The sequence below is a fragment of the Phascolarctos cinereus genome, unplaced genomic scaffold (assembly GCF_003287225.1).
Source record: "Phascolarctos cinereus isolate Bilbo 61053 unplaced genomic scaffold, phaCin_HiC Scaffold_5;HRSCAF=322, whole genome shotgun sequence".
Classification (NCBI taxonomy): domain Eukaryota; kingdom Metazoa; phylum Chordata; class Mammalia; order Diprotodontia; family Phascolarctidae; genus Phascolarctos; species Phascolarctos cinereus.
This window is the reverse complement of record NW_027555958.1, coordinates 4,908,777-4,936,627: the sequence shown is the minus strand read 5'-3', so window position 1 is coordinate 4,936,627 and position 27,851 is coordinate 4,908,777. Positions and strand designations below refer to the sequence as shown.

Here is a 27,851-nt window from a genome sequence, read left to right as displayed (position 1 = left end):
ACATTCCTTTCCAAAGGAACACAATGGGGAAACTGAGCCAGAAGGATCCCATCCTAGATTGAGGCTAAGATTGTCCCCTCGGCCTTTTCCCCAAATGAATCACATTTCCTCTAACTCAACCTCCACTTGTTCTTGGGGCATTTCTCTCAGATTCTGATTTAATGCAGACAACTATACCAAAATTTAAACTCAAAATTCGTTATAGTTCCAAGAGCCTTTTACCTCAAACTGCAAGTCTCACTAATGACAGCCTAAAGCCAGATGCAGTTAATTTTACTTTACTTGGAGTTGCAATAAGCAATATAGATTTATCAGGACTGACATACATAAGAGATCTCACTTTATATCTTTCCTTCTCAAATTTAAACTTATCCTGGTGTAAAAGCCAATCATTAGAAATCATTTCTATACACTTGCAAATTCTCAGCAAGCTAAGTTCATTGTCTAGGAGCTGTGTAATCCTAACAAGTTCTTTTCTCAGGGCAGATAACCTTGCCCACACAGATGCAGTAATTAATTATCCCTCTTGGGTTTTAGTATTAAAACAGTAATCCCAAACAACTTAGTTAACAATCTCACAAATTTCATAAATGATAACAAAACAATTTTAACTGAATATTCCTTTTAAATAAAATTTGGAAATTCTATGCTTTCTTGAATCCCCAACAGCCAGATTCATTCCTTTTTCTCTTTCTTTCTGAAGGCACAATTAATGTAAGAGACCTTACATTCTATTCAGAAACTAAGATACGTTTTACCCAAACCAAGCTTGGAAGCTAGAAGATTGCCTTATTTGGTAAAGATAAGGCTGGGGTGATGGTTACAAAACAAGGGAGGGGGTGGGCAGCTGCTGTATGACCCTATTACATGATTTACAGGAAAACAAAACTTAGGCTCAGCTAATGCTAAAGTCTTAACTAAATTTTGGGGCATAGCTTCCATTTCATATGAGAAACTTTCACTTGTCCTATACAAAAGCCAAATGCTACCTGGTGGCATTTTATTTTGCCTGGGAAGCTCTCAGTCTGTCCCAGTGGAAAGAATTGGGAGGACATTATCCAATAGAAACAATTCAGACTTATAAAATGCTTACTTTGCTGGCAGGGGGGAAGGGGGAGCCAATTGGGGTTCATTATTTGATTTGCTTCGGGTCACACAGCTAGTAAGTGACAAGTGTCTGAGGCTGGATTTGAACTCAGGTCTTCCTGACTCAGGGCAACTGCTCTATCCACTGAGCCTTCTAGCTGCCCCAAACAGCTCACTTTTGAGTAATCTTGAAGGGCCCACACTATTTCTTAGATGCTTTACTCCTTGATCCATCCTCATAACCTGTCACTTTTGTCTGCCTCATATTTCTGTGGATCTTTAGCCATTTCACCGTGATGTTCTCTTTTCCTCATTCCTCCTGCCAGGATGCCCTCCAGCAAAATCACTCTACTTGGCATCCATCACACCTGTGTTTCTATTTTCAATTCATTTTTCTACATTAGATTCTAAATGACTTAGCTTCCTCATTTCCAGAGATTTTTCAGCTGTTCCTAGGACCTAAATAGTCTCCTGAATTTAGTCCAACCTGACCTCCCCATAGCCTTTTAATGATTCTCTTCTTTTTTGCCTAAGTCTATTTCTCTCATAAATTGTATCTTGGGAAATCTCTAGCTTTTTTGGTTGCTGCCACTGCTTTTGGGGTTCATTTTTTCTGCTTATTCTGGGTGCCTCAGCTCTTCCTCCTCCTTCTCCCACCTGAACTCCTGCCAGCTTTGGCCTTCTGCTACTCCAGACTTTGGCCAGCAAGCCTTGCATCCCAGCTCCTTTGAATCCAGAATGATGGTTTCCCATTATTATAGATCTCTTCTTTTCGCTCACGTTTTCTCTCTGGAGAATTTCTGACGCTTTTGCTCCTTTTGTCATTTTTATCTTGTCATGATGTATAGAAGAATTAGAACCAGGGGAAAGAACCACAAGAAAGGAGAAAGAAGACAAAACAACAAAAGTAAAGGAGATACAATAGTATGCTTCCATCTGCATTCAGACATGTAGTTCTTTTTCTGGAGGTGGATAGCATTTTCCGTCATAGGTTGTCTTAGATTCTTGTATTGCCTAGAGGAGCTAAGTCTATCAAAGTCAGTCGTGGAACAACGTGGCTGTTACTGTGTGTGATGTTCTCCTGGTTCTGTTCATTTCACTCAGCATCAGTTTGTGCAATAAATGTGTTTCTCCTACATGACAGATTGTAGGGTTTTGCTTTCTTATTGTCACTCCTTTTCATTATTGAATTGTTTTATCCCTTCACATTTAAAGTTATGAGAGTTAAATTTATATTTTTCTTCATCTCTAATATTTTTAGTTTCCATATTAGAATTTCCTCCCTCCTTCTGTAGTGTTTTCAGTTATATTAATCTATTTTAAGGTACCTTCTCCTCACCCTGAGGTCCCCATTCTGGGTCCCATTTGTTACTCTTTTCCTAGTTTTGAAGTTTTGCCTAACTTATTAGTTCTTTTCTCTTTCTTAATTTTATATAGTTAATTATTTTCCCTTTCTTTTCTCTGTTAAGTGAAATCCCCCTTTCTCCTCACCCCTTCAATTTTTTTAGCTTTTAAAATTTCATTTTTCTGCAATTAAAAAAATTATTCCTCTCCCTCTCTAATTTATTTTTACCTTCCCTTTCTGTCCATTCTAGACTTTCCCCCTTGGACTCATTGCCTTATTCTTAACTTATCCCCTTTAAAATCTCTATTTTCCGTGGGACGAAAACTTCTAAGGTACCTATTTTAGGTTTCTTCTTCCAAATCGTCTCCATGTTAGGTAGCCCTTTAGACCTTGCCCTTCGGCCCTGATTTTGCTTTGTTCTGTTGTGCCCCATTCTTAGAAATTCCAAGTTTTGGCCGGGGACAGAGGTTGTCCTGGGGAAGGGGTCTTTTAATGTTCCCCATTGTGCTGTTCATCATTGACCTTTGCCCTTCCACTGGTCATTTCCCCTCTATTTTCCTTGGAATGTCTCTGCTGGGACCATGCCCTCCATTCCTCTGATTCCATTTCTCCTGACGTGGGTGTCTACGCGTTAAACCCTGTAGACTAAGCTCACCGCAGCCCGCTCTCCCTGTGCAGACTCTCCCTCTCATCCTATAGGAACAGTCCTCAGGGGTTCCCTGTCCACCACGGAAGCCCATTTCTTCCTTCAGTCTCCCTCTTTTATCCCTCCCTGTGTTCCCTCTCTCCTTCCCGAGAAATTACAGGAGTCGTTACGGCTGGACTTTGGCTGATGCGGACAGTGTCCTGTCCCCTCTGTCCTCCCTGCACTGCCCCTATCTATGTGTCCTCTCAGTGTGTCACTGAATCCCATATTCAGTGCTAGCACCGATTCACCTGCAGGTGGGGTGTTGTGGCAGAGGACCAGGGCGTCCCTGGGGGCGGGGACCAAAGCAGGGCTGGGGGCGGGGCTAGGGCTCGGGTGGTGGAGGCGGGCTGCGCTGGGCGGACGGCGGCCTCTGGGGGCGGGGCCATCCCAGACGGCACCGGAAGCGGCTCGTTGCCCGTTGTTAGGGCGGCGCGCGCCTGGCGACAGAACGCCGCGCGTCCGCGCAGGCGCAATTGTAGAACGTGGTGTATTGTGGGATGGGCCGGCGAGCTTGGAGGAGACGGCCGCGGTGGAGGCTGGAGCGGCGGGGCCCGGCAGCGGCCTGAGGTTGCCGGGTGTGGGCGGGGCCGGGTCGGGGTCGGGGCCGGGGCCGCCATGAACGCCTCGGTGGTGAAGCGCACGCAGGAGGCCCTGGGGAAGGTGATCAAGAAGCCGCCGCTGACGGAGAAGCTGCTGAACAAGCCCCCGTTCCGCTACCTGCACGACATCATCACGGAGGTGCGGACCCAGGCCGGGAGGGCAGGGGAGGCCCCGGGACCGGGGTGGGGTCCCCTCTGGGAGCTTCCGTGGAGAGGGGGGATGGGAAAGCCCCAGGACGCCGCAGTACAGGGCCCTCCCGCGTTTGGAAGCCCCCTCTACCTGTGCAGATCGCCGCTCACGCCCTCAGCGAGCTGCGGGCGGCCCCTCGAGGGGGAAGGGACCCCTGCCCTCGCTGAGCATCTGGCAGGCGCTTCCTAAGTGCTGGCTGTATGTCGGGACTGGAACCCAGATCTTGCTGGCTCCGCGCCCAGCTCCCTGCCCCGGGCCCTTGGCCGCCGAGCTGTCACCCTGCCCAGGTGGCCTTGCAGCCTCCAGGGATGGGCGGCTCACCACCTGCCGCTGCACTAAGTGAAGCGTGGCTTCTGGGAGTGGGGAGGCCAGCGGGTACGAAGCACCTACTGTGTGCCAGCTCTGCCAAAGCGCCAGGAACAGGGAAGAGACATCCCGGGGCCGGACCTCGGATGAGCAGCTCAGGCTCTGGCAGGTGGGACCGAGGCGTTTCCAGGTTTAGATCTGGAAGGGGCACCAGAGGTCGTTTTACAAGCCAGCAAACTGAGGCTCAGAGATTAGGTGTCATAGAGTATGAGCTGGAGGGCGCTGCGGTGGAATAGACACAAGGTGGGTAACTGGGGAGGCTGAGAAAGGCCCCAGGAGGAGGAGGAGGAGATGCATGGAAGAAGGGGAGCCTGGGCAGAGCCCCGGCTGTGATTGGTGTGATCGATTCAGCCCGGTCCCGGTGTGCTTTTCTGTAACTTGCACGCAGCAGAGCCACATACTTGAGACCCTTCCTCAGGTTTAACATCGCTCAGTTGTGGTGACTGCTGAGAAGATCTGAGCCTTCCAGCTTCTCGAGGGTAGCTAGAACTGGAGCTTGTGTGTGACGTGGGGGGCTTCACTTTGGAAAGGGGTCGTACCAGGGCTCAAGTCAAGAGACCATTTCCCCCACGCTGATTTTTTTAATCTTTCTAGTTTCCTACTTCAAAAGAAAGTCAGATTCTGCTGGATCTGAAACTTCATGGGCTGGGATGGATAAGACTTGGGTTTGTAGATGTTGCCATGGGAGGCTACCATGTTTCCTGATTCCTCTGCCAGAGGATGGAGGAGGCACTCGTGGAGGCCCATCTGATCTGCCGGAGCAGGAGTGCCCTCAGCCACCAGATTAAGGGCGTCTTTGCTTTCCGATTCCTTAGTTAATACAAATATTCTCATGCTCATGCTCGCTAGTGCGAACTTTCTTGATACATTTGTCAAAAACCAACCAAAGGGGGGAAATTGATTCTGAAAAATCATGTATTCTATTAAGTGCAACTAGGATACTTGAGAAATTAAAAGAAGTGTGACATGTCTGTCTCCCAAGTGTTATTGTCCAGGCGAATATTTCCATCACAAATATTCTGCTACTGTAGAATAGCCAGTCTTTAAAGTGAAGAAAGAATTTTTGTTTGCCTGAAGGAAATGAGAATTCTGTCACTGAACATCAGCCCCCAGAAAAGAGCTAGCCCTGGGAAGAGGAGCAAGTTTTGTACTTTGTGCAGTGCGTGGCATGAGATGAACCAAAATATTCCCATGTAGTCTGGGCTGGCTGGGTGTTTGTTGGGTAAAAGCAGTTGAAGAATTAATGAAGGCAAGTTTGATTCTAATAGAGCTTTAGAAGTTCCTGACACTGTCTGCCAGCATGTTTCCAGTTCCATGTTATCTCCATGTTTGGTAAATGTGCCATCTATTTCTTCACGTGAGTCATTGATAAAAATGGTCAACAGCCCAGACCCTCCACCAGAGAGCTCCCCCTAAGTTGCCATGGATTCATCCATTAATTTATGCTGGCTTTGTTCACTCAGTCAGTTCAAAATCCAGTTTACTGTCATATAGCCTGGGGATTCTCAACCTTTTCAAGTATGAGAAGCCCTTTTTTATTTTTTTTAAATTTAATTTAATTTTGTTGCTGTTGTTGTTGTTATTTTAGGCAGTGGGTTAAGTGACTTGCCCAGGGTCACACAGCTGGTAAGTGTTATGTGTCTGAGGCCGGATTTGAACTCAGGTCCTCCTGAATCCAGGGCTGGCGCTCTATCCGCTGCACCAGCTAGCTGCCCCAAGAACCCCTTTTTTAAAAGAAAAAAAAATATGTGTATAGACACATCACATTAATGTTGATTGAAAAAGTACACAATAAAACAACATTTAATTCACTGATATTTTATGTTTTGTTTTGGTTTTTGTCTTTTGTTTTTAGGCAATCGGGGTCAAGTGACTTGCCCCGGGTCACACAGCTAGTAAATGTCAAGTGTTTGGTCTGAGGCTGTTTAAACTCAGGTCCTCCTGACTTCAGGGCCAGTGCTGTATCCACTGCGCCACCTAGCTGCCCCTTAATTCACTGATATTTTAAAAATGAGTTTACATTTTATTTATAACAACACCATTTATATATATTTAAAAAATAATACTCATATCTGCTTCTTGCATCATCATTTCCGTTATCGCCACCCTCACCCAGCCAGTTCCTCCAGTTTGAAACCTTAGAACAAACCTTGATTCTTGCTCACATCCCTTAACCTTCATATTCTGATGTCCTTCACGCTGCACTAAACTCTATGAATTGCATCTGCAAGATCTGCATTTGTCTCGCTCCTTGCTCATTGAGTGAGAGCTCTGCATGCTCCTTCTGTCCTGGCCATTAAGTCCTGTTGCTGTTGAGCCAGTCACTACAACTTCCTGAGCCTTGGTATACTCATCTTTAAAATGGGCAGGGAGGGATTGTATAAGGGATTAACCTTTTTCCTACTTAGCCCCAGAGGGGCAGCACTGGGGGCCATTTGGGCATGTGACAAAGAGGAGAATTGAGATTTGCTGTGAGGGTAAAGTTCCTGAGAGCTGGAGCTTTCCCCAAATGGAGGGGCTGCCTGGGGAAGTGGTAGGTTCCCTTTTAGGAGAGGAAGTATTTGGGGATGTTATACAGTGGAGACAGCCTTGCTTAGGAACGGATTGGCCTCCAGAACCTCAGAGGCCACTCTTGACTCTGAAAGTCTCTAACCTCCAAGGGCCTCTGAGGTCCCCTGCTTTGTTCTGATGTTCTTGGGCTCATTGGTTGAGATAATGGTAGTGAAACTGAGGGAAGAAAGAAGCAAACCAAAGGACTTGATTATTCACAGGGAGGCGAGACACTTCTGTTGTGTGTAAGGAATTGTGGGCCCTAGTCTTTCTGCTGCTGTAAACTTTTATTGGTATGATTCTAAATTCATCTTACCTACCTATTTAACATGTTTACCCTAACTTGATGGCTAGCCCTTCAGCCTTGGAGCCAGGAAGACCTGGGTTCAAGTTTCCACTCTAACATATATTGACTCTGTGACCTTGGCAAGTCACCTAACTCACCACCCCCACCCCAGCTTTCTGAGACTATATTTCCAGATGAACTGGTTAACTGCCTCAGTGAAGTGAGTCTTGACGCAGGAAATTCCCTGTAGCCATAAGATCTCAGGTCTGAACCCCTCTAGCATCCCCAAAAAAGAAAACACCTTTGAAAATTTGCAGGATCTGTGACCTTTTCTGGTAGGGTGGGTAATCCAGGTGCCCGGGCTTTTTCTCCTCAGTGATTCTTGCCCATGATTTTTCCAGAGGGTCTCTGGCCCCCTACCCTGCAGGCATCACAATTTTTATATTTCATAGGGCCAGTTGCTCTCTCTATCAGTTTGTTTAAAATGCTAGGACCACTGAAGTCTTGAAAAAACTTTTTGATAAAATCAATATAAAACATCAGAGGGACGTTATTTAAAATTGCTAAAAAAAATTTTAGTGTTTTATTTTTATCTTATTTTTATTGCTCAAGCTTTTTGTTTTTGTCTTGAGAGGCCATATGATGTGGTGGATAGAAAGCTGGCATTGAAGGCAGGAGTACCCTGCTGACTGAGTGACCCTCAGTGCTTTGGGCAACTCTGAGACTCTTCAGTTGTAGAGGAGGTGTAGACTTGCCTTGGTGAAGGGCATGTCCTTAACCAGGAGTTTCTTATATCAATGAAATCACAGATAACAGTCCCTATCTCTATCCATCTGTTTTGTTTTTACATGAATTTTTTCCTGATTATATCTTTGGCTCCTCTATTAAGCTAGCCTTTGTGACAAAGATTAAAAAAGAAAGAGGGAGAAAAAACAGTTCAGTAAAATTAACCAATGTATTAATGGTGTCTGATAACGTGTACGATATTCAGTTCCCATTGTTCCCATCTCTACAGGGAAGGGAGAGAGGAGCATTTTCTCAATCTTTCTCCGGGGCCGAGCTTGGTTATTACAGTGTTCAGTGTCTCTTCCCTCCCTTCCTTCCTCCCTGTCCTCCTTCTTTCCTCCCTCCTTCCTTCCCTCTACCCTTTTTTCCCTTTGGTTCTTTTAGTTTAGACCTTGTTTGTATTATTTTTCTGGCTCTGCTTACTTCACTCTGCATCTGTTCATGTAAGTCTTCTGTACTTTGCATTCATGAATCTAATGCTGCCTTTTTTTTTTCTTCAAGCTGAATGTTGATCCACTAACAATTAGGCTTTGATTGAAGGGTTTTTTGTGTGTACGATCCAGTTGCAAAGAGACCTGGAAAGACTTTAAGCTTTGGGGGTTTCCACTTAAACCGGTTACCCAATGTGGACTGATGATGCTTTCTGGTGTGTTGTTAATAGGTCAATACCTTTTCTTTATGTTTTCAAGGTAATTAGAATGACTGGTTTTATGAAGGGTCTCTACTCGGATTCTGAGCTGAAATCTGATAATGTTAAGGTAAGTTTGAAAGCCTAGGTCCTTTACTTGTTAGCCCTTATTCCGGGTATTAATAAAGTCTCATGGGGTTCGTCATATAAATAGTAGAACAGTTTTTTTAAAAATTGGGAAAATATTTTTCTTTAGAGAAAGACAGTTGGAGATTTTTTTTCAAATCATTTCTAAACTGTTTGGAGCTCCATCCATGTTTCATTTGCAAACTTGTTTATCGTAATGGGATAGATTTCTGATTTTGTACTGTCTGATCACGTGAGAGGTAGCATGACCTGGGAAACGCAGTTCTGCATATGGAATCAAGATGACCTGTCTTTTAAAAGCTACCTTTGACCTTCACTAGTTGTGTGACTCTGGTCAAATCTCTCATTCAGCTTCCCAGAGTCTCAGGCAATCCAAAGATTGACCCACTGAGTTTGAAATAGTTGTCAGTTTTGCATTGGTAGAGAGAGTTCCCACTCTGGCAGCTCCCATACTAATGAAGTCATATATTTGCATGTGATCTTGTAGCTATACATTGTAATGAAATCAGCAAAGACTGCCCCCTGTGCATGTTTGAAGCTATTATTCTGGTGGACCATCTGAAAACGGCCATCTTTAGCTTTTATGAAATTCATATGCCTCAACATGCACTTGTTATTGATGACTAAGGGAAAACAGCCTTGGTAAATCATAATGCTGCCTTGAAGACTGTCCTCCTGCTGGGTGTCACCGGTGAGCCCCCCTTCCTCCAGGGCCAACCTATAAGTGCAGGCAGCTCACTGTTGTCTTTTGTGTCACGAGCAGCTGTGATTTGGGGGGACATCTTAGAGCCCTGTGGTTTGCAGCTCAGTGGTGGCACCAGGAGGATATTCATTATTGGGGTCGCAAGATGGGCTTGGGGCTGTCCCCAGAACTGAGCTCGGCTAGGTCTCACACCGTTTTCCTTTCAACCAGCGCTGGCCCTGGCTCTTGGGCTGTCTACAGCACTTGTCCAAGGACTATTCACTGATGTATTAGTATTAACTAAGTCGTGGTGACCTTGGTCATCTGAGAAGAGCGTCATGTTGATGTTCCCATGGGAATGAGATTGTGTTTCAGAGGTTTATGTTAGGAGGCCAGTTCAGTCCCAGAATGTGTGGAATGGGGTTATCTTTATTTACTTGCAGAGATCTAGAATTTCTAAATGCGAAGTGCTTTTCAAGTTAGCCATATTTGTTAGTGATGAGCACTTTGTCAGTAGAACATGTTGGAGATGATGTAAATCATGACTTTAAATATTCTATTTTAAATTTAAATTTATCAGGATAAAGATGCAAAAATTAGCTTCCTTCAGAAGACCATAGACGTTGTGATGATGGTTTCAGGAGAACCGTTATCTGTGAAACCAGCGAGAATTGTGGCGGGACATGAACCAGAAAGAACAAATGAGCTACTCCAAGCAATTGGAAAATGCTGTCTCAATAAGGTAACACTGCAGGATCACGTTGAAACAGAGGCATCACATAAAGAGGGATTTCATAACCGTATGTGTTTACCATGCAAAAGGAGCCCATTTCACTATGACTGTGGCTTTCACGATGCTCCCCAAGGGAATCCTTCTGTTTCTGTTTCATCATTTGCAAAGCTGGGGGCGGGGTGGGGAAAGGGGTAGGCTGCAGCCCTGATTTCCCTGCTTTCATTCCCCATTAGATGCCATGACGGGATAGCTGCAGCCCAGCCCAGCCTAGCAGCTCATGCAGGTCTCTGGCCTAAAAACCTCTCCTCCTGAAATTCCAATTAGAGATTCATTTCATTTACTGAAAGTGTTACGTCATTTTAAAATGCCAGACTAAGTCTCATGTCTTGGTGTGTTACTTTTTCCTTCTTGATGAGTATTTTATTTCCATATCACCTTCTTGCTGAATATATCCTGCCCCTTTTCACCGAAGGTTAAATAACTCTAATTCTCACTTTCTAAAGACAGTAGACAGCAAAGAAGAGGCTGCCTCTTTTCCTCTGGGACGAAGCTCGGCAAATGTAATTGGTGTCAAGTACTTTAATCAGATAATCTGACTAAAGCCTTCTGATGGTGATGCTCTGGAAATTGAAGTTTTCAGTGTTTAGTGAAGGGAAGGACCTGACGTTTTAGTCAAGGCAGACTCTGGGGCAGGGAAGTGTAGACTTTGGACAATCAGGAGAAGGGGAAGGGGGAAGAAACAGGGTCAGAGCATAAACAACGTAGAATTTTCTAACTTCCTAATTTTGCCTGTGATTCTGGGGCTCAGTTGCCTCCGTGTATTACCGTACCAGACGAGCTGGAAACCTAGTCAGCTTTCCCAAGCTGAACCAGCCTCCCTCAGGTCTCACTAGTGATCTGTTAGGAGGAGAAGAAGAGGGAAACGGGAAATGGAACAGAAATTGGATGAGGAGGAGGCACTGAATGACATCCTACCTGCTTTCCTGCTGTTATCCTGGGACTTCCCCTTTCAAAGACACAAAGGAAATGAGCGTGTGTGAAGAGCCTACTATGTGCCGGGCCCTGTACTAAGCACTTTACAGTCCAAGTAAGACATAGGCATCAAGAATGTGAACATAGCATAAAAAAGAATTTCATGACATTATGTGTCGTTGTGGATATTAGCTGATTTGATCCTCACATCGATCCTTAGAGACAGCTGCTATTATTAACCCTCTTTTACAGTTAAGGAAACTGAGGCAAACAGGTGAAGCAATTTGCCCAGGGTCATACAGCTGGTAAGGGTTGGAGGCCACATTTGAACTCAGATCTTCTAGACTCCAGGCCTAGTGTTCTTATCCACTGTACCACCTAGCTTCCTCAAGCTCAGAAGTTTTAGAATGTAGTCCAGATGCTGATATCCAGCCCCTGATAAATCTCCTTCTTGCAGAGGAGGGGCAAATGCTTCTCTGTCTTGAGTGGCTCCAGTACATTTTTTTTCTGGAGGCAGGCAGAATGCTGATGAAGGTACATTGTGATCAGGAAGCCTTGTAAGTGTGTGCCCAGATGTTACCTTCCCTAGTCTTTCTCCCACTTTTGATCCCATATCATTTCAGGGGCTGGGGCTGAGCTGAGTGAAAGGTCCACACTGGTCAGAGGAGACTCCAGATTGTTTAAAGCCCTTGGGAAACAGAGGAGAAGCCTCCATAGCACCCTCACCTTCTTAAGTACCCAGCCAAGAGCTACTGGAACTTGGGTATCCTCTTTCCTCTCATTGGCCTTGGGGAGTAGGGCCTGGAGATCTTTTTGCTTTTGTCCGATATCCCTCTCCCAGCCCCGCTAGTATCTGAATTAACCTGACTCGCTGAGTGTGGATACGTCCTCCTTGATCCAAGGAGGGAGGGAGAGAGGGAGGCTCAGTGCCCCGGAATAGCTCTGCTACCGAGATGTCATTGGAGTGGCAGCATCAGTGCCAAGCACAGGACGTGACAGAGAAGGGACTGAAGCCATTCAATTCTTGTTTCCTGGGTGTGTGCCCCAGCCTCCCGAGCTCCTTACAGCTTCAGGGAGGGACTCAGCACCATCCCACAGTCTTGCTTTGGAGGCAGCTCCCATTTACATTGGCCTTCTCAACTCTCCACAGCTGTGACCCTCTGAGACAGCCCTGGGGGGTGATCTCCAGGCCACAGGGTCCTGGACCTCGGAATCAGGCATCCAGCCCTGGTGTGCTAATAGAGTCAGGAGGGTCTTCAGGCAGAAGCCTCAGGGGCCCATCGGCTGAACTGGCCAGCACCAATGTAGGGAAGCCGGCCGACTGAGTAACAACAGGACAGAGGGACATCTCAGCATTGATTAAGGAACCTCAGGGGAAGGCTGCAGAGTCTCCCTGTGCTCTGTCTGTCCTTTCTCTAGGTTTGGTTGTGGTTAGATCAGCTTATGAGGAAGAAGCGAATGCGGCTGGTGTGGCTGATTTTTGTGTTCCCTGAGCTCAGCCCTGTCGAGAGAATTAGGAGGTGTGAGGGGTGAGAGACAGAGGGGCCGGACCCCCGTGCAGAAGGAGGAGTACATCAAGGCCACAGTTGGCAGGAGACTGGCCAGATTGGGGCTGGGTTTTTCTTGTCTTCAGGGGAGTGAAGAAAAAAAAGTAAATGCTTGCTAGTTAAAAAAAGAAGGTGTGGTGGAGTACAGCGTCGTGTGTGAATGGTAGCCTTAGTAAAGGAGGCCACGGCTGTTTGCTGTCCTGTATGCTAAGCAGGATTTGTGCAGCTCTAGCAACTTTTTGAAAAGCTTCCTGTCAACAAGCTTTTGGTTGCTCCCTATAATGCCACAAGTTATGTGGTAGACACAGTTCTGAAAGCATCGAGACACTGCTTGTACAGAGACAAAAGCAAAGCAGTTGTTGCCTTCAGCTAAGAAAGTACAAGTATGTACACCAAGCAGAGAAGTCAGTCAGTCCCAGCTGTCCCCTGTGCCACTGTGACTCGCCCACCTTGGGCGATGCATCTCACGTCCTTGGGCAGGTTTGGGATGATCTCAGCCTTGCCCTCTGTGATTCTAGTTAAAGTACAGACTCCGAGAAGTCGGCAGCCAGCACGCAGCGAACGGTCTGGGCCCTGAGTGCTGTGGGAGAACTTCAGAGGAGGGAAAGGTTTCCTGGAGGGGCCTGCTAGGCCACACAAAGGAAGGCCCCTCTTGCATTTATCGCCATGTTGCTGCTGGAGCTCAGCCGGCAGCCTCCCCAGGGCTGTGCAGCTCTCCTCGCTGTGGCTGCCCTCAGAATCTTCCTAAAGCCCAAATGGGCTTGGCCACTCACCAACCAGCTGTGCGTGGTTCCCTCGGCCTCTAGTCTGAACTGTGGTGCCCCCTTTTTGATTCCGACCTTTCGATGTTGCTTCCTCTGAGGCATTCTGTGCTCTAGCCTGCTGGCTGTACCTAGAATTTTAGCTCCTTTCGAGGCTCAGCTACAGTGATGTTCCCTCCGGGAAGCCTCTCAGTCTTTCTGTCTTCTTAACACATCGGGGTACGTGTTTTATTACCCTACGCGAATGTAGGTGCCTGGGAGGCAGAGATGCTTTTTGTCTTGTCTCTGTGCCCCCAGGGCCTGGCAGAAGGCAAGGGCTTCATCAAGGCTGGGTAAGCTGTGCCTCGCCGGCCAGGCCCAGCTGATGCAGGTGTGGATGGGGTGAGGAGACGCTGAAGCCTCGTCTCTCGATGGCCTCAGGCCTCAGTTACCTGGGCTGTTTCATGTAGGTACAAAGCAAGACCGGGCATCTTTTTCTTTTAAATTCACCTCAGTGTCTAGGTGAGTGTAGGTGCTCTGAAAGTACTTGTCCCCTGGAGAGCAGCTTCTCCTGTCGTCTTGGACAGGAGGGGATGACCTGTTTTTCCTCGGAGAAGGAGCTCTCCAGGCTCTTGGCCGACACGCCCTAATGCTTCGTGCACGTTTTGGGGCCACTTGAGGAGTCACTAAGCCAAGCAGGCGTCAGAGGTAGGTGGAGTAAGTGGTATCACCCTCATTTTATTGACAAGGGTACCGAGGCTCCGGGAGATGAAGTGGCTTGTCTTCCATGGTCACACAGCCGGGTGGGTATGGGAGGGCAGGAGGTTAAGTCTGAGGCTCCTGACACCGACTCAGCCTCATTCTGCTCTCCCAAGCTGGTAAGTTTTGATCCACTTGGGGCGTGTTCAACTTGAGCTCAGGGTGGTGTTGGTACAGGCGACATTCTTTCAGTCTCTCCAGCCATCCTCTTCCATGGTGTGTGAAGCTGTCTTCAGTGGAATTTAGGGCCCTTTGTTGGAGCTTTAAGATTTCAAGGTAGCATTTGGCCTTTGGAGCTACAGGGAGAGAGGTGGTCACCTTGTTTCATAAGGACATCTTGTCTAGGCTATACCGATCCTTAGACGGTCCATCGTTAGCGTGTGAATTTGTTTCTGTTTTGTAAGCCCATCATCTCCATGTCGTCCAAAGCACATGCTTGCTTTTCGTCTAAATGCAGTAGAGGCCTCCTGATACTGAGCACTTTCCCCATTGATCTCAGTGATGATTTGGGTGGTCCAGGCCATCCATGGCTTCTCAGCTGGAGTGACTGGCCTTCGTCCTTCCACTAGTTTGCCTCAGAGAGTCCACCTAAAGTGTTAAGGATTTTTCTCAATTTCTCTTGGTGTCGAAAGGATGTCTCTTCACCATGAGAAAGACCTTTATAACAACTGAAATTTTCTAACCGTGGCCTGGCTTGCCTTGTGAGTATTTCTGACCCTGTGAGTATTCAACCAGAGGCTGGATGACTATTGGCCATACTGCAGAAGGGATTATTGTTTTGTAAGTCTGTGAGTACAAAAGGGATAAGATGCTCTTTCTAAGCACCCAGCGTAACACCTCCTGGACAAAGATCTGTATGATGCTTCTGTGATGTTTCTAGCGCGGTGTATCTGCCGGGTAATGGCCTGGCTTGGAGAGGTGTTTCACAGCAAAACCAAAACTAAAGGCCTTGAGTGTTGGGGATCTGGGCCTTGGGCTCTCAAGCTTGTATTTTCTTCAGTGATTTTATCATTTGATTTTATCGAAACGTCTGCGGGATCTTGTACTTTGGCAGGCAGAGCCCCACACTGGGGGCCATGGCCCAGCGTCTCCGCGTCCTGGCTGTGTGGCCCGGGGGGAGTCACATCACCAGCCTTTGAGCTCGTGGTGCCTCATTTGGAAAAAAGGCACGATCGTACCCTCTTTGCCTGTTTCCCAGGATTTTTGTGAGGGTCACCTAAGAGATAGGGATAAGGACTGGATCTGATTGGTGATTTCACTGGCATGGGTGCTTCCTGGAAAAGAAACTCCCTCTCCCAGTATGGGTTGGCCCCTTCTCTTCAACTTAGAGAGTTGCCCAGAGTGCTGGAAAGTGAAGTCCTATGTGTGAGGTGGGGCTTGAACTCATCTTGTTGTGTGATGTCGCATGACCCCTCTGGGAGATAAGGAGGTGGACTTTGCACTTCTGGAGCGGGGCAGGGGCTAGGCTTACCAGCTGTGATGAATGTTTACTTGAATACCTGTCAAATTTGCTAACTCTCATTTTAACTTTTCCTTTGACTTCATTCCCTTTTGGATCTGAAGCTCTCAAGCGATGATGCTGTGAAAAGAGTTCTCGCCGGAGAGAAGGGGGATTCAAAGGGAAAATCTCCGCTTACCTTGAAAGCCCGAGAGCTGGATAATAAGGAACTGAAGGAAGAAGAACCGCGGATTCATAAAGAGAAAGAGGTAAATGGAAACCTTGAAATGTTCCAAAGAACTTGACAGGCTTTGGAGGCGTTGATGACAGAATTTCACACTTAGACTTCATTACTTTTTTTTTATATATTTACTTGTTTAGGACAGAAGGAACTCTGAAATCAAAGACAGAGGCACAAGCCGAGAACGCAAACAAAGGAAGAGTCTAAAGATGAAGAAAGCAAACAAAGAGAAAAGGACAGAGACAGAGAACGAGAGAAGAGCAAGGACAATGACCGGGAAAGGCACAAAGATCCCGACCGAGACAAAGTGAGAGATGAGGAGAGAGACAGAAATAAGAACAGAGCCAAGCAGGAACGAGAGAGAGAGAAAAGCAGAGACAAAGACAGAGGCAACAAAGACCGAGAGTCAGAACGAGACAAGGACAAGGACAGGAAGAATGATGGAGTGAAAGAAAAGGAGCACTTGAAAGAAAGGGACAGAGAGAGAGAAAGAGATCGAGACAAGGGGAAAGAAAAGGACAGGGAAAAACGGAGAGAGAGGGCAAAAGATGGGGAGAATTCAAGGGAACATGAAAAGGAAAAAGTCAAGGAGCAGGAAAAACCAGAGAAAAAGGTAAGAACCTTCATGGGGCCGGTCGCCTGTGGGCCTCAGCTTTGGAGGAGTGAGGTGGCAAAGCTGTACACAGTGGAGTGTCTGTGAAGTCAGCTTTTCTGCCTCTGCTCTGGGGCACAGTGAAGGAGTCCACATGACCTTGCTACACACCTGGTCCTATGTTAGGCATGCTTGAAAAGGTGGAGTTCTTAGGCTCTCAAGGCTAGGGCTTGAGCCACGTTAGTCTGACGTGCATCACAGCCCACGGCATTGTCACGGTGTTAAGTGTGTGACTGGGATCCATAGACCTTCATCTCTGTCTCATCTCTGACTGAAAGTTAGAAGACCTGAGCTCCAATGCTGATTGTCATCATGGGCAAGTCATAGAATGTCCATGAGCTTCAGGAAGATCTTGGCCTAAGTCATCTCTAACGGTCCTTCCACCTCAGAATATCAGAAGAGGTCTGTACTGCCTTTGGTGGCAGAGGTTTCAGTGTTATATTTTGTCTTTTGTAGACTTTAGTAAGGAATTCAGAAATTATGAAAACAGGTACTTGACCTTGAGCTATAAGGAAGGTTTTTTTAAGGTAGCAGATACATAACAGTAAGGTATCACTTAGCTGGGGATTGTAGTCATTTGACTTAATAATCTAGCTCAAATGTGGTTAAACAGAAAATAGAAGAGATAAAAAAAAAAATCTACGTTGACTTCTTAACAGAGGTACGATGCAAAAAGGACGTCATGGATTTTGATGTTTCATATCTTGCCTCAAGCGTATCTTTCAGAATACTAGTCCTTCTGGTAGGGCTATAACTTAATTATTGAGATAGAACTGGGAAGAGAATTTTGAGATCACCTCAGCCAATCATTTCATTTCATAGACTGCCCAAGCTCACATAGGAAGTTGGGACAGCATCACCACGGAACCAAATGTTCTGGTCCCCTGGCCCTGTGCTGCTTACACCATTCTGTACTGTGGCAGCTCCTGTGTACTTCTCAGAGGCAGAAGGGCTTTAATGAATTAATGCTAATTGTGGGACATAACCTGGGTTATTTCTTTATTTTAGTCCTCAGTAATGCTGTTATCATTTTTTCCTTTCTGTGTGATTTTCCTTTTTCCTTCTAAAATTGGAGTGGTGTTTTTTTTTTAATTTTTAGGATAATTATTAGTTAAATTCTTGTTTATTAAGGTTTCACTGTATACACACAGGACCAGGAATTTTACTTTTAAATATTTCCTTTCATATGCCCCTTGAAAAAAGATCCTAGTGTTATGTTTTATAAAACCCTGAGGTCCATTATGACTTTTAGAATTTATAATTACTTTCACATGTTCCTCATCCTTTAATCTCTCCTTAGGAGGTTGCCTCACATATGGCTAAAAAGTTCCTGCACTGTAATGGATGGCATTTTTCAGAATGTAGTCAGTGAAAAGAGACATTTTTCTTCAGCCCTTTGAAGTAGCGACTCAGAGGCCATTGAGCTGAGATTAAGGCCTTCTGGAGTTCCTTTAAAGCTGACTCCACATAGCCAAAAGGTTCCCTGCATCTTTGTAAACTAAACTTGGGCCAGTTGGAGCAAGAATATGTTGCCTGCGTTAGCCATTTCAGTTGTGAATAGTTGTTTAGAAGAAGCTTTTGGGGCAGGCTAGAAGCAAGGTCAGTTCTCATTGGCGCAGCTCATCGGCCATTTAGGGAATCAGTCATGGGATGGGTGGGGCATTTTTAAGGGAAGGTTAGTGAGGGTTAGATTTCATGTTGTGTGCTTCCTTGTCTTTCGCTCAGTCCTGCCCGTTTCTGCTGGTGGCACTCAGAAGCCCACCAAGGATGTTTTCCTGAGGTAGGGATGTACATCATAGTATCCGCAGGTTCACAATAGCCTGTGAGATAGGTAGTGGGTGTGCTGCCTTCTCTGGGCCACAGACAGCTGAAGCGACTTTCCCCAGAGAAGCATGAGAAAAGATTTCAACTGATACAAAGTGAAATAAACAGAAGTCTCTTCAAGCTCTTGTTTCTGGTTTCATTGCTTTCTCCAGCATATCTACAAAACTGGACCATTTACTGGACTATAAATTCAGAATTAAAAAATGATCTAATTCCAGGTCATTGCCAGCAGTCAAGATGTTATTCATTTACAGTTCCTAACTTAGTCTAATGAAATGTCTTCAGTCCTTAGAGGGTGTTAAAAATGAAGAGTCTGCAGATGTGGTAGCTCTAAGTGTGAATGCTACTTTGGTTTAGAAATATTTGAATCCATTAAGAAATATTTTGGTCAAATTAAACCAAATAAATCAATGTATTTAATTCCATATATATATAAAATCTCCTCCTGGAGATCATTCCTCATGATAAAGAAGGATAAAGAAGGCTGGGGGGGATGGGTGGTGGAGAACAGTTCAGCCCAACTAAACCAATATGTCCAAAAAAATCTGACAGTATGTTCAGCATTCCATACTCATAGAGCTGCACACCTGCAAAGACCAGAAGGAAATGCTTGCTCATATCTCAGTGAGGGATGTGGTGGCTGGGCAAGGTTAGTCATAATTTATGATTTCACAGCATTCAGTTTCCAATTGTTTTGTTCTTTCCTTTGACCTCATTGCAACCATGGTGTGTACTATTGTGTTTATTTCACTTTGTGTCAGTTAATATCTCTTCTCACACTTCTCTGTCTGCATTCATCATATTTGTCATTTCTTGTAGCATAGTACTAATCCATTATATTCATGTACCACAATTTGTTTAGCCATTACCCAGTTAATGGGCATCTACTTTGTGTCCAGTTCTTTGCGACCACTCAAAGTGCTGCTGTGAATTTGGGATGTACTGTTTTTTTGGTCTGTGACTTCCTTGGGGTACATACCTAACAATGGCATCTCTGGTCAGTGGGTTCAGGCGTGTTAGTCACTCTCTTTGTCTCATTGCAATTGCTTTCCAGAACAGTTTAACTGAGGAAATATTTCCGAATAACTGCAGATAAAGGACCCCTCTTCACTTGTGAGGAGTTCAGGAAGGAAAGGGTTGGGTTTTTAAGCCATCTCTGTTAACTGCTTTGCTGCCTTCTAACAAATCTGGGGACTCCCTTGGCCAGCCTCGATGATAGAAAGAAACCAGTAGCATCCAGTGGAAAAAGCAGGAAACCAGAGTTTTTAACGTGCTTCAGCCACCATTCGCCCGAGAGAATGGCTTTACACAAGCCGCTCGACTGGTTCCTTGATTTCCTTGCCTGTCCCAGGTGTTTTTGTGATGGTCAAATGAAATATCTTTTATCTTCCAACTTATGAAGAATTCTTTCACTCACATTTCAGGGAAAGACATAACTTTTCCAGGTTTATTTTATCTGAACAAAACATTGCTTAATGAATTAAAATACTTCTAATCTATGTGAAAGCACTCTGAAGAGTTACCTGCACGATCCAGCTGCTAGGTATATCCCCCAAGGAAGTCACGGACGAAAAGCATATACTCAGTGCCACAGCAGTTCATGTTAGAAATCTTTTAAAGGCCGTATTAAGCTCTTGCCTACACTGCATAGTATTTATGAGGGAAACTGACAGCCCCATCAGATTTTTGAGACTCTGCTGTTAGTGGGGGTTTTTTTTTTTTGCTTTTAGGCAATTGGGGTTAAGTGACTTGCCCAGGGTCACACAGCTAGGAAATGTCAAGTGTTTGGGTCTGAGGCCAGATTTGAACTCAGGTCCTCCTGACTTCAGGGCCAGTGCTGTATCCACTGCGCCACCTAGCTGCCCCTTCTGCTGTTAGTGTTTAAAGTAACAACAACAAACCCAGACCTTAACGTTGTGTGATCTCACTCACTGGGGAAACGATTATCTTACTAAGCATGGAAGTTTTATCAAATGTTTTGAGGTCTTCTTAGATGTTATGTTTCTTAAATATTCTAAGGTAGAGAAAAAAAGTGTTTTAATAATTTTGTAGGCTGCAAGCACAGTGGAGAACTTGTCAAAAAAATTCTCGGAGTCATCTATGAAAGATACCAGAGTAGAAATGGACAAAGAGGTAAGCGTGGCAAAAATGAACCTACTCACTTCAATAGATTAGCTGAAACACTGACTTGCTGCAAATGTAGTAGGGGACATTATGGGAAGATGGCCTTTGTTAACAGAGTGAAATCATCTGCTCCTGCATGTGTGTGTGTGTGTGTGTATGTGTGTGTGTGTGTGTGTGTGTGTGTGTGTGAGAGAGAGAGAGACAGAGAGAGCCGAGAGAGAAACAGAGAGAAAGAGAGAGAGGGAGGGAGAGAGGAAAACGTGTACACACCCACAGGAAACTTTAAACAATCAGATGTCATAAGTGTTGACTCTTAATTCCTTTGCCAGGTGTGATTATTTTTGTTAAATGCTCAGGATCACAGAGATTTTCCGCAACAGCAGAGCTGGAATTTGATGTCATTCAGATTTGAACCTACGGGTTGCTGACAGGGCAAGAGGACATTAATGTATCGTCCTTAATTTATACAAATAAATAGCTTCTGTTCTGAGCAGACCTTGTTGCAGACTTGGGCCCTGGCTGTCTGGTGTTTCGGTGGGAGCCACACTAATGCTCTGACTCTTCCTCTGCTCACACTCACATGCGGTGCCCCCTGAGGCCACCACATGTTCAGGTTACATGGCCCCAAACAGGTTCTCTGTCCTCTCAGCCTTTTATTCCCTCCTCTATTTCCCCATAATCCCATTTCTCCACCTCGTGCATTACTGAGAAGATACAAACTGTTTACCACGAGCTCCTTCTTCTCCCCTTCTCTAGATCTCAAAACTTTTCATTTAATTGTCCAGTCTCTCTTCCTTCGCTTCAGTCTCTATTGAAGAGGTGGCCTGTCTGCTCCCCAAATCCAGCCCTTCTGTGACCTCATCCCTTCTTGTCTTCTCCAGCACAGTGCCCCCCCAGCAGTCATCCCTCCTCCCTAATCTTTACCCTCTCACTCCCTGGCTCCTTGTCTCCCCACTCGTATCCTCCCGAGGTCCTACCACCTCCTCACACTATCATCCCAGGCCTTCATCTCTGTTCTCCTTTCCATACTTGTTCCTCTACTTCTCTCTTCTCTTCTTCATGCCCTCTGCAGTCTGACCAAAGTGCCCAGTGATCCCTTAGTTGCCATCTTTCGTGTTCTTTTTGGTGTCATCTTACTTGAAGTGGATGCCCTTGGAGTCTCTGTCCAGAGCTCTCTTGTCTTCTCTCCATGACTCGGCTGTCATTTCTCTGCAGATGACTCTCAGATCTCATTATCGAGCCTAGTCTCTCTTTCCCTATCCCACATCTCTAGGTGCCTATTGGACATTTCTAATGGATATCTATCCTGCAGGCATCTCAAACTCAATATGTCCACAGTAGAGTTAATCCCCACCCTCCCAGCCCCATACCCACCCCCATTCCTCTTTCAAACTGTACACATTCTGTTGAGGACAATAGGTCCTTCCAGTTAACCAGCTTTGCAAACTCAGGACAATTCTCAATCCCTTCCTCTTCCATACTCCACAAATTGAATTAGTTGCCAGTTGTGTTTGGTTTCAACTCCACAGTTTCGTTAATAACTGTCCCATTCTGTCTACTCCCACAACCACCATCTTAATCCGGACCCTCATCACTGTTCCTGGACTACCGAAATAATCGTCTTTTCTCCTCCATAAAACTCCCAGGATAACTGTGCTGAGCCTCAAGTCTATGTCACTCCCATCCCCATACCCCAGGCTTGAAGAATATTCCTTTCTTATCCATTTGCTTTTCCTCCCATATGCCTTGTTAGGTCAAGCTCTCTTTGAGGTTGTGACTCTCAAGGAGGAATCTCTTTAGTATTTGGAGCTCAGTGCTCTCAGCACAGGATTATCTGTTAACAGGAATATCTGAAGAGCTGTCACCATCTCTAGGGAATCCACTCTATTGGAACTCTGCCAGGCATCCTTCATGCCTGTGATGGACAGGCACTTTGGGGAGCACCTGCCTCCCTCCTTCCTTTCTTCTTGGTGTTGAGTTATCCTTCCAGATGCATCTTTCCCAGAATCTTATATTTTCTCACTACACGCATGGCAGATGCCTTATTGGAGGAGAGCACTGAAGAGTGTACGTTTTGCTCTGCTGAGCCAAATGCTTTTTAAAATAGTCAGTAAAGGATAAAGAACACAGGATTTCATCTCCTGTGGCCTCCAGAGTCAGTGTTGAGACTCTAAAGACGTGGTTTGTTACAGAACATCATTTATGAAAGCCTGCCTTTTCCCTTCTTTTATTTTCATTATGGACTCATTGATAGATTGTGCTCATGGAGATTACAGGAATATGGTTCGGTAGTTGCTTATAACCTCTCAATTGTTGTTACTGGGTTTTTTTTAAGTCCTTTGGTATTTTCCCCTCTTTTAGATATCTTGGAATTTGATCCATAGTACTTTCAGAACCGTCACCTCCAGTAAAGATTCCTTCTCTACGTAGTTGGCCTTGTTCACGTTGCTCTTCCTTGGTTTTCCTAGTAGTGGGAGATTTTCACTTCTTACATAGCACATCAGGGACTGTGGTGTTTGAATTTAAATTAAAATACAGGTCCGCCGTATTGATGATGGGAATAGTTTGTGGTAGAAATGCTGCCTGGCCTGTTTGACTTCTCTTCAGTTTGTTGCCTTCCAGTTTCATGTGAAAATATCTGGGATGATGGGACACTTTGGGTTTCAGGCCAGGCTTTCTTCCCCTTTTCTCTAGGCAGTGATGGTGCTCTTACTTCTACCACTGATCTTGTAACGTTTTGCAAAGAAGCTTACGTTTTAAGTTGCCATGGCCCTCGATCTCTGTGTCTTTCATGTGTGCAAGAAGATCTCATGCTTGGTGGCTGGGCTGGTTTTTGTGTTGCAGGTCTCATTGGCCTCGAATGTTGTGTAGGATTGCCACCGGCATGAAGTGGAACTAGGCCTGCTTGATGCCTTTCCTTACTCTCTTGCCTGGTTTGCAGAACAGCGAATTTCTTTGAATGGTTTAGCCTGGGGCAGTTGTGATTATATGTAGGATCTTTGTATAGTTATTGTTTCTTCTAGTTTGCTTTAACTAGTTTAAGCATGGTCCGGTCATACACAGAAAACTTACTTGGAAGTGATTCTCGCCTGAGTCACCAGGATCGGGATCTCTCTTAAGACAGAATTTCAGTCTTAGTCTTGTTTGCCTTCCACATCCAGCACCATTTTTAAAGATATCTTTTGGTTCTGTGTTACCTTCGTTCTCCATTTTCTTGTATTCAGCCCTGTAACGACAAAAAAGAGAGAGAAACAGGGAAGTAAAACAAGCACCCTATCATCTGAGTCTGACGTCGGATGCACTGTTCATCAGACACAGAGTTCCATGCCCATATTCCCACCTCCTACAAGAAGAGAGGGATGTCCTCTTTCTCATCTCTTTTCGAGGGCCACGCTTGTTGGCTCCTACTGAAAGACAAAGTTGTGGGCTTTTGAGGCACCTATGAGCTTGTAACTTTGTTTATTTCTTACTTTGGGGCCACTGAGCTCTGTGTCCACTTTCCTGTTACTCTCACTGATGACCGTTTTTGGTCATATACACAAATAGGAATAAAGGATTGAACATAAAAGTGTAAACTCCCGATATTTTCAATTTGTTTGGGCCACAAGTAGTTTGAAGAGTTCGTGTGTGTGTGTGTGTGTGTGTGTGTGTGTGTGTGTGTGTACACACACGTACAATTATACAGGACTCTACTGATGAAATATACTAATAATGACTTTTTATTTCACCAAATTTTACTATTCTTTCGTATTACTTGATTCTACAAGTCACTTAAAAAGAAACTTAATACCAATTTATAGCAAGTTAAACCATTTCATTTTAAAGAAAACTCCCACATCAGTAACCAATATTTTACTTAAAAACAGTGTTTAAAGCTATTTGTTTTACAAACATTTCTTGTTTCTATTTTGTGTCAGGTTTGAATGTGATGTGGGTTTGCATGTCAATGTGATTTTAGCTCATGTAACTGAAAATGATTTAAACATTTCTTTAAATCTGTAATGCCACAAATGAATATGAAACTCGAGTTGAAATCAGACTTTGTTCCTTTCCTCCTTCAAGCATCATCCAATGTCATTTTGATGTTTTAATGCCCAGAACATGGACAATCACTGAATACTTCACTTAGGATTTGGCACACTTCCATTGTCAAAATGAACACATCTGTATATTGATGTATATTTTGAAATAATTGTTTTATGGTGAAATCTAATTCAGGGTTTACTCACTTACAATGAGTGATAATGTGAACAGGGGCTAAGGTGAATATAGGTTTGCATCATTTATTAAAAAAAGGCTTTATCATCAGCATTTTAACGATAACATTTAATCTACCTAAACTGAGACTATTTTTGAGCCCTTTAAAGGCTTATTTACATAGAAATTGTTAATTAGAAAGTAGTCTTATCTATTAATTTTTTTAAGGTAGGTATACAAGGTACTCTTAGCACTCCTTCTCCCTACCTGCCTTGGACTAATTTATATATTTGAGATAAAAGTGTATTTTCTAAAAACGTGTCATTTGGACTGACTTCATTTAGTCTCAGTAAGGAGATTCTGTTATTTTTTTTATCCTTATTTGAAGATTCTGACTAGGGTCCCAGTGATGATGCTTTAATAGAAGTAAATGGGGGGGGTGGAGCCAAGATGGTGGCGTAAAAGCAGTGACTTGCTTGAACTCTCCCCAAAACCCCTCCAAATACCTGTTAAAAAATGGCTCTAATCAAATTCTAGAGCAGCATAACCCACAAAAAGACAGAGTGAAACAAATTGCCAGCCCAAGACAGCCTGGGTGGTTGATTGGAAAGGTCTATTGTGCCAGGCTGGGAGAGGAGCACAGTTCAGCATGGGTGCACAGGCAAAGACAGGGCCTCAGTGAACCTGGAGCAGACCTCGGAACTAAATCATGGGCAGCTGCAGCAGTTTCCAGACTTCTCAGCCCACTAACACCAAAAACAACTTAGAAGGTCAGTAGGAAAGATCTGTGACCTCAGTGAGAGAGAAGCTAGGTCCTGGCCACAGTCCCAATACAGTCCGGGGCTACGGGTGCTTCCGGAGCTCAGCCCACAGACAGAGGGGGAATCGAGTGGCTGATCAGAGGGGTATTGCAGGGATCTTTCTTCTGGTACTGAGGCAGGAATCTCTTGCTTTGCCTGTGATTGGATCTGGGTCACAGTTCTGAGTGGTGGTCCTGGGGCAAGGAGGAGCCTGGCATAGCGGAGCTTGTAGTAGCGGTGCAGAGGGAATCCTCCTCACAGTTCCAAGGCAGAAAAGAGTGCTTGTGATCACTTATAGACTACGGCCCAGGCTAGGAAAGGAATAAACACCTCACCCTTGATCATAGCACCTTGGAAGAACTGAAAATTTGTAGGTCCCTAGATGTATCTCTGAAAACAGCTGCACAAAACCTCCAAAGCTTAGGACAGTACATTCTCCACACTGGAAGCAGACCCCTATCTTGACAAAGAGTTTAAAACTCAAGTGAGCAAACTGCACAAAAAAGCTCAGAGCATAGAATCTTTCTTTGGTGACAAAGAAGATCAAAACATACAACCAGAAGACAACACAATCAAAGCTCCCACATCTAAAGCCTCCAAGAAAAATGTGAATCAGTCCCAGGCCATGGAAGAGCTCAAAAAGGATTTTCAGAAGCGAGGAAGAGAAGTAGAGGAAAAACTGGGGAGATAAATAAGAGTGATGCAAGAAAATCATGAAAAACAAGTCAATAGCTTGCTGAAGGAGACCCCAAAAATACTGGAGAAAATAACACCTTAAAAAAATAGCCTAACCCAAATGGCAGAAGAGGTCCAAAAAAGCCAATGAGGAGAAGAGTGCCTTAAAAAGCAGAATTGGCCAAATGGAAAAGGAAGTCCAAAATCTCACTGAAGAAAATACTTCCTTAATAATTAGGATGGAGGGGGCAGCTCAGTGGTACAGTGGATAGAGCACTGGCCTTGGAGTCAGGACGATCTGAGTTCAAATTTGGCCTCAGACACATGACACATACTAGCTGTGTGACCCTGGGCAAGGCACTTAACCTCGATTGCCTCACCTAAAAAATAAATAAATAAATTAGAATGGAGCATATGGAAGCTAGTGACTTTATGAGAAATTAAGACATTGTAAAACAAAACCAGAAGAATGAAAAAAAAATAGAAGACAATGTGAAATATCTCATTGGAAAAACAACTGACCTGGAAAAGAGTTCCAGGAGAGATAATTTAAAAATGATTGGACTATCTGAAAGCATGATCAAAAGAAGAGCCTAGACATCATCTTTCAAGAAATTATCAAGGAAGACTGCCTTGATATTCTAGAACCAGAGAGTACAATAGAAATGGAGAGAATCCACCGACCACCTGATAGAGATTCCCAAAGGAAAACTAAGAATATTGTAGCCAAATTCCAGATTCCCAGGTCAAGGAGAAAATATTGCAAGCAGCCAGAAAGAAATAATTCAAGTTTTGTGGAAACACAGTCCGGATAACACAAGATTTAGTAGCTTCTACATTAAGGGACCAGAGGGCTTGGAATATAATATTCTGGAGCTCAAAGGAGATAGGATTACAACCAAGAATCACCTACCCAGCACAACTGTATAATTCTTCAGGGGAAAAAATGGACATTCAGTGAAATGGAGGACTTTCAAGCATTCTTAATGAAAAGACCAGAGCTGAATAGAAAATTCGACTTTCAAATACAAGACTCAAATGGAACACAAAGAGGTAAACAGGAAAGAGAAATCATAAGGGATTTAATTAAGGTTGAACTGTTTACATTCCTGCATGGAATGATAATATTTGTAACTCATGAGACCTTTGTCAGTATTAGGGTAGTTGGAGGGGGAAAAAATTATATGTATAGATAGATAGATAGACAGACAGATAGGTAGGTAGATAGATAGCTAGAGGGCACAGGGTGAGTTGAAGATGAAGGTATGATATCTGGAGTATAAAATTAAGGGGTGAGAGGATTATACTGGGAGAAGGAGAAAGGGAGAGGTAGAATGAGGTAAATTATCTCACATAAAACAGATAAGAAAAGGCTTTTACAGTGGAGGGGAAACGGGAGAAAGTGAGAGGAAATGAGTGAATCTTATTCTCATTGAATTTGGCTTAAGGAGGGAATAACATACACACTCAATGGGTTATGGAAATCTGTCTTAACCTATAGGAAAATGGAAGGGGAAGGGGATAAACAAAAGGGGAGGGTAGATGGAAGGGAGGGCAGATTAGGAGAAGGGGTATTCAGAATGCATGCCTTCTTGGGGTGGGGTGAGGGGAGGGATAAGGAGAAAATTTGGAACTCAAAATCTTGTGCAAGTGAATGTTGAAAACTAAAATTAATTGGTGTAAAAAAAGGGAAAAAAAGAATAAAAATTAAAATTAAAAAAAAAAGATGTAAACAAGTGCTATCATAGCTAACATACTGAGGTCCAAATGCCTTGCACATCAAAAACTAGTCATTT

The 27,851-nt window shown here is 44.5% G+C and overlaps 1 protein-coding gene across 1 annotated transcript in view; it reads left to right on the top strand.

Moving 5' to 3' along the window:
- The first annotated feature begins 3,668 nt into the window (after positions 1 to 3,668).
- TRAF3IP1 (TRAF3 interacting protein 1) overlaps positions 3,669 to 27,851 on the top strand; it is an 81,603-nt gene continuing 57,420 nt past the window's right edge. Inside the window, 7 exon segments of the mRNA XM_078154608.1 lie at positions 3,669 to 3,857; positions 8,586 to 8,654; positions 9,934 to 10,095; positions 15,668 to 15,811; positions 15,924 to 15,992; positions 15,995 to 16,396; positions 20,312 to 20,392. Of these exon segments, the coding sequence (XP_078010734.1) occupies positions 3,735 to 3,857; positions 8,586 to 8,654; positions 9,934 to 10,095; positions 15,668 to 15,811; positions 15,924 to 15,992; positions 15,995 to 16,396; positions 20,312 to 20,392 (1,050 nt within the window). The 5' untranslated portion in view covers positions 3,669 to 3,734.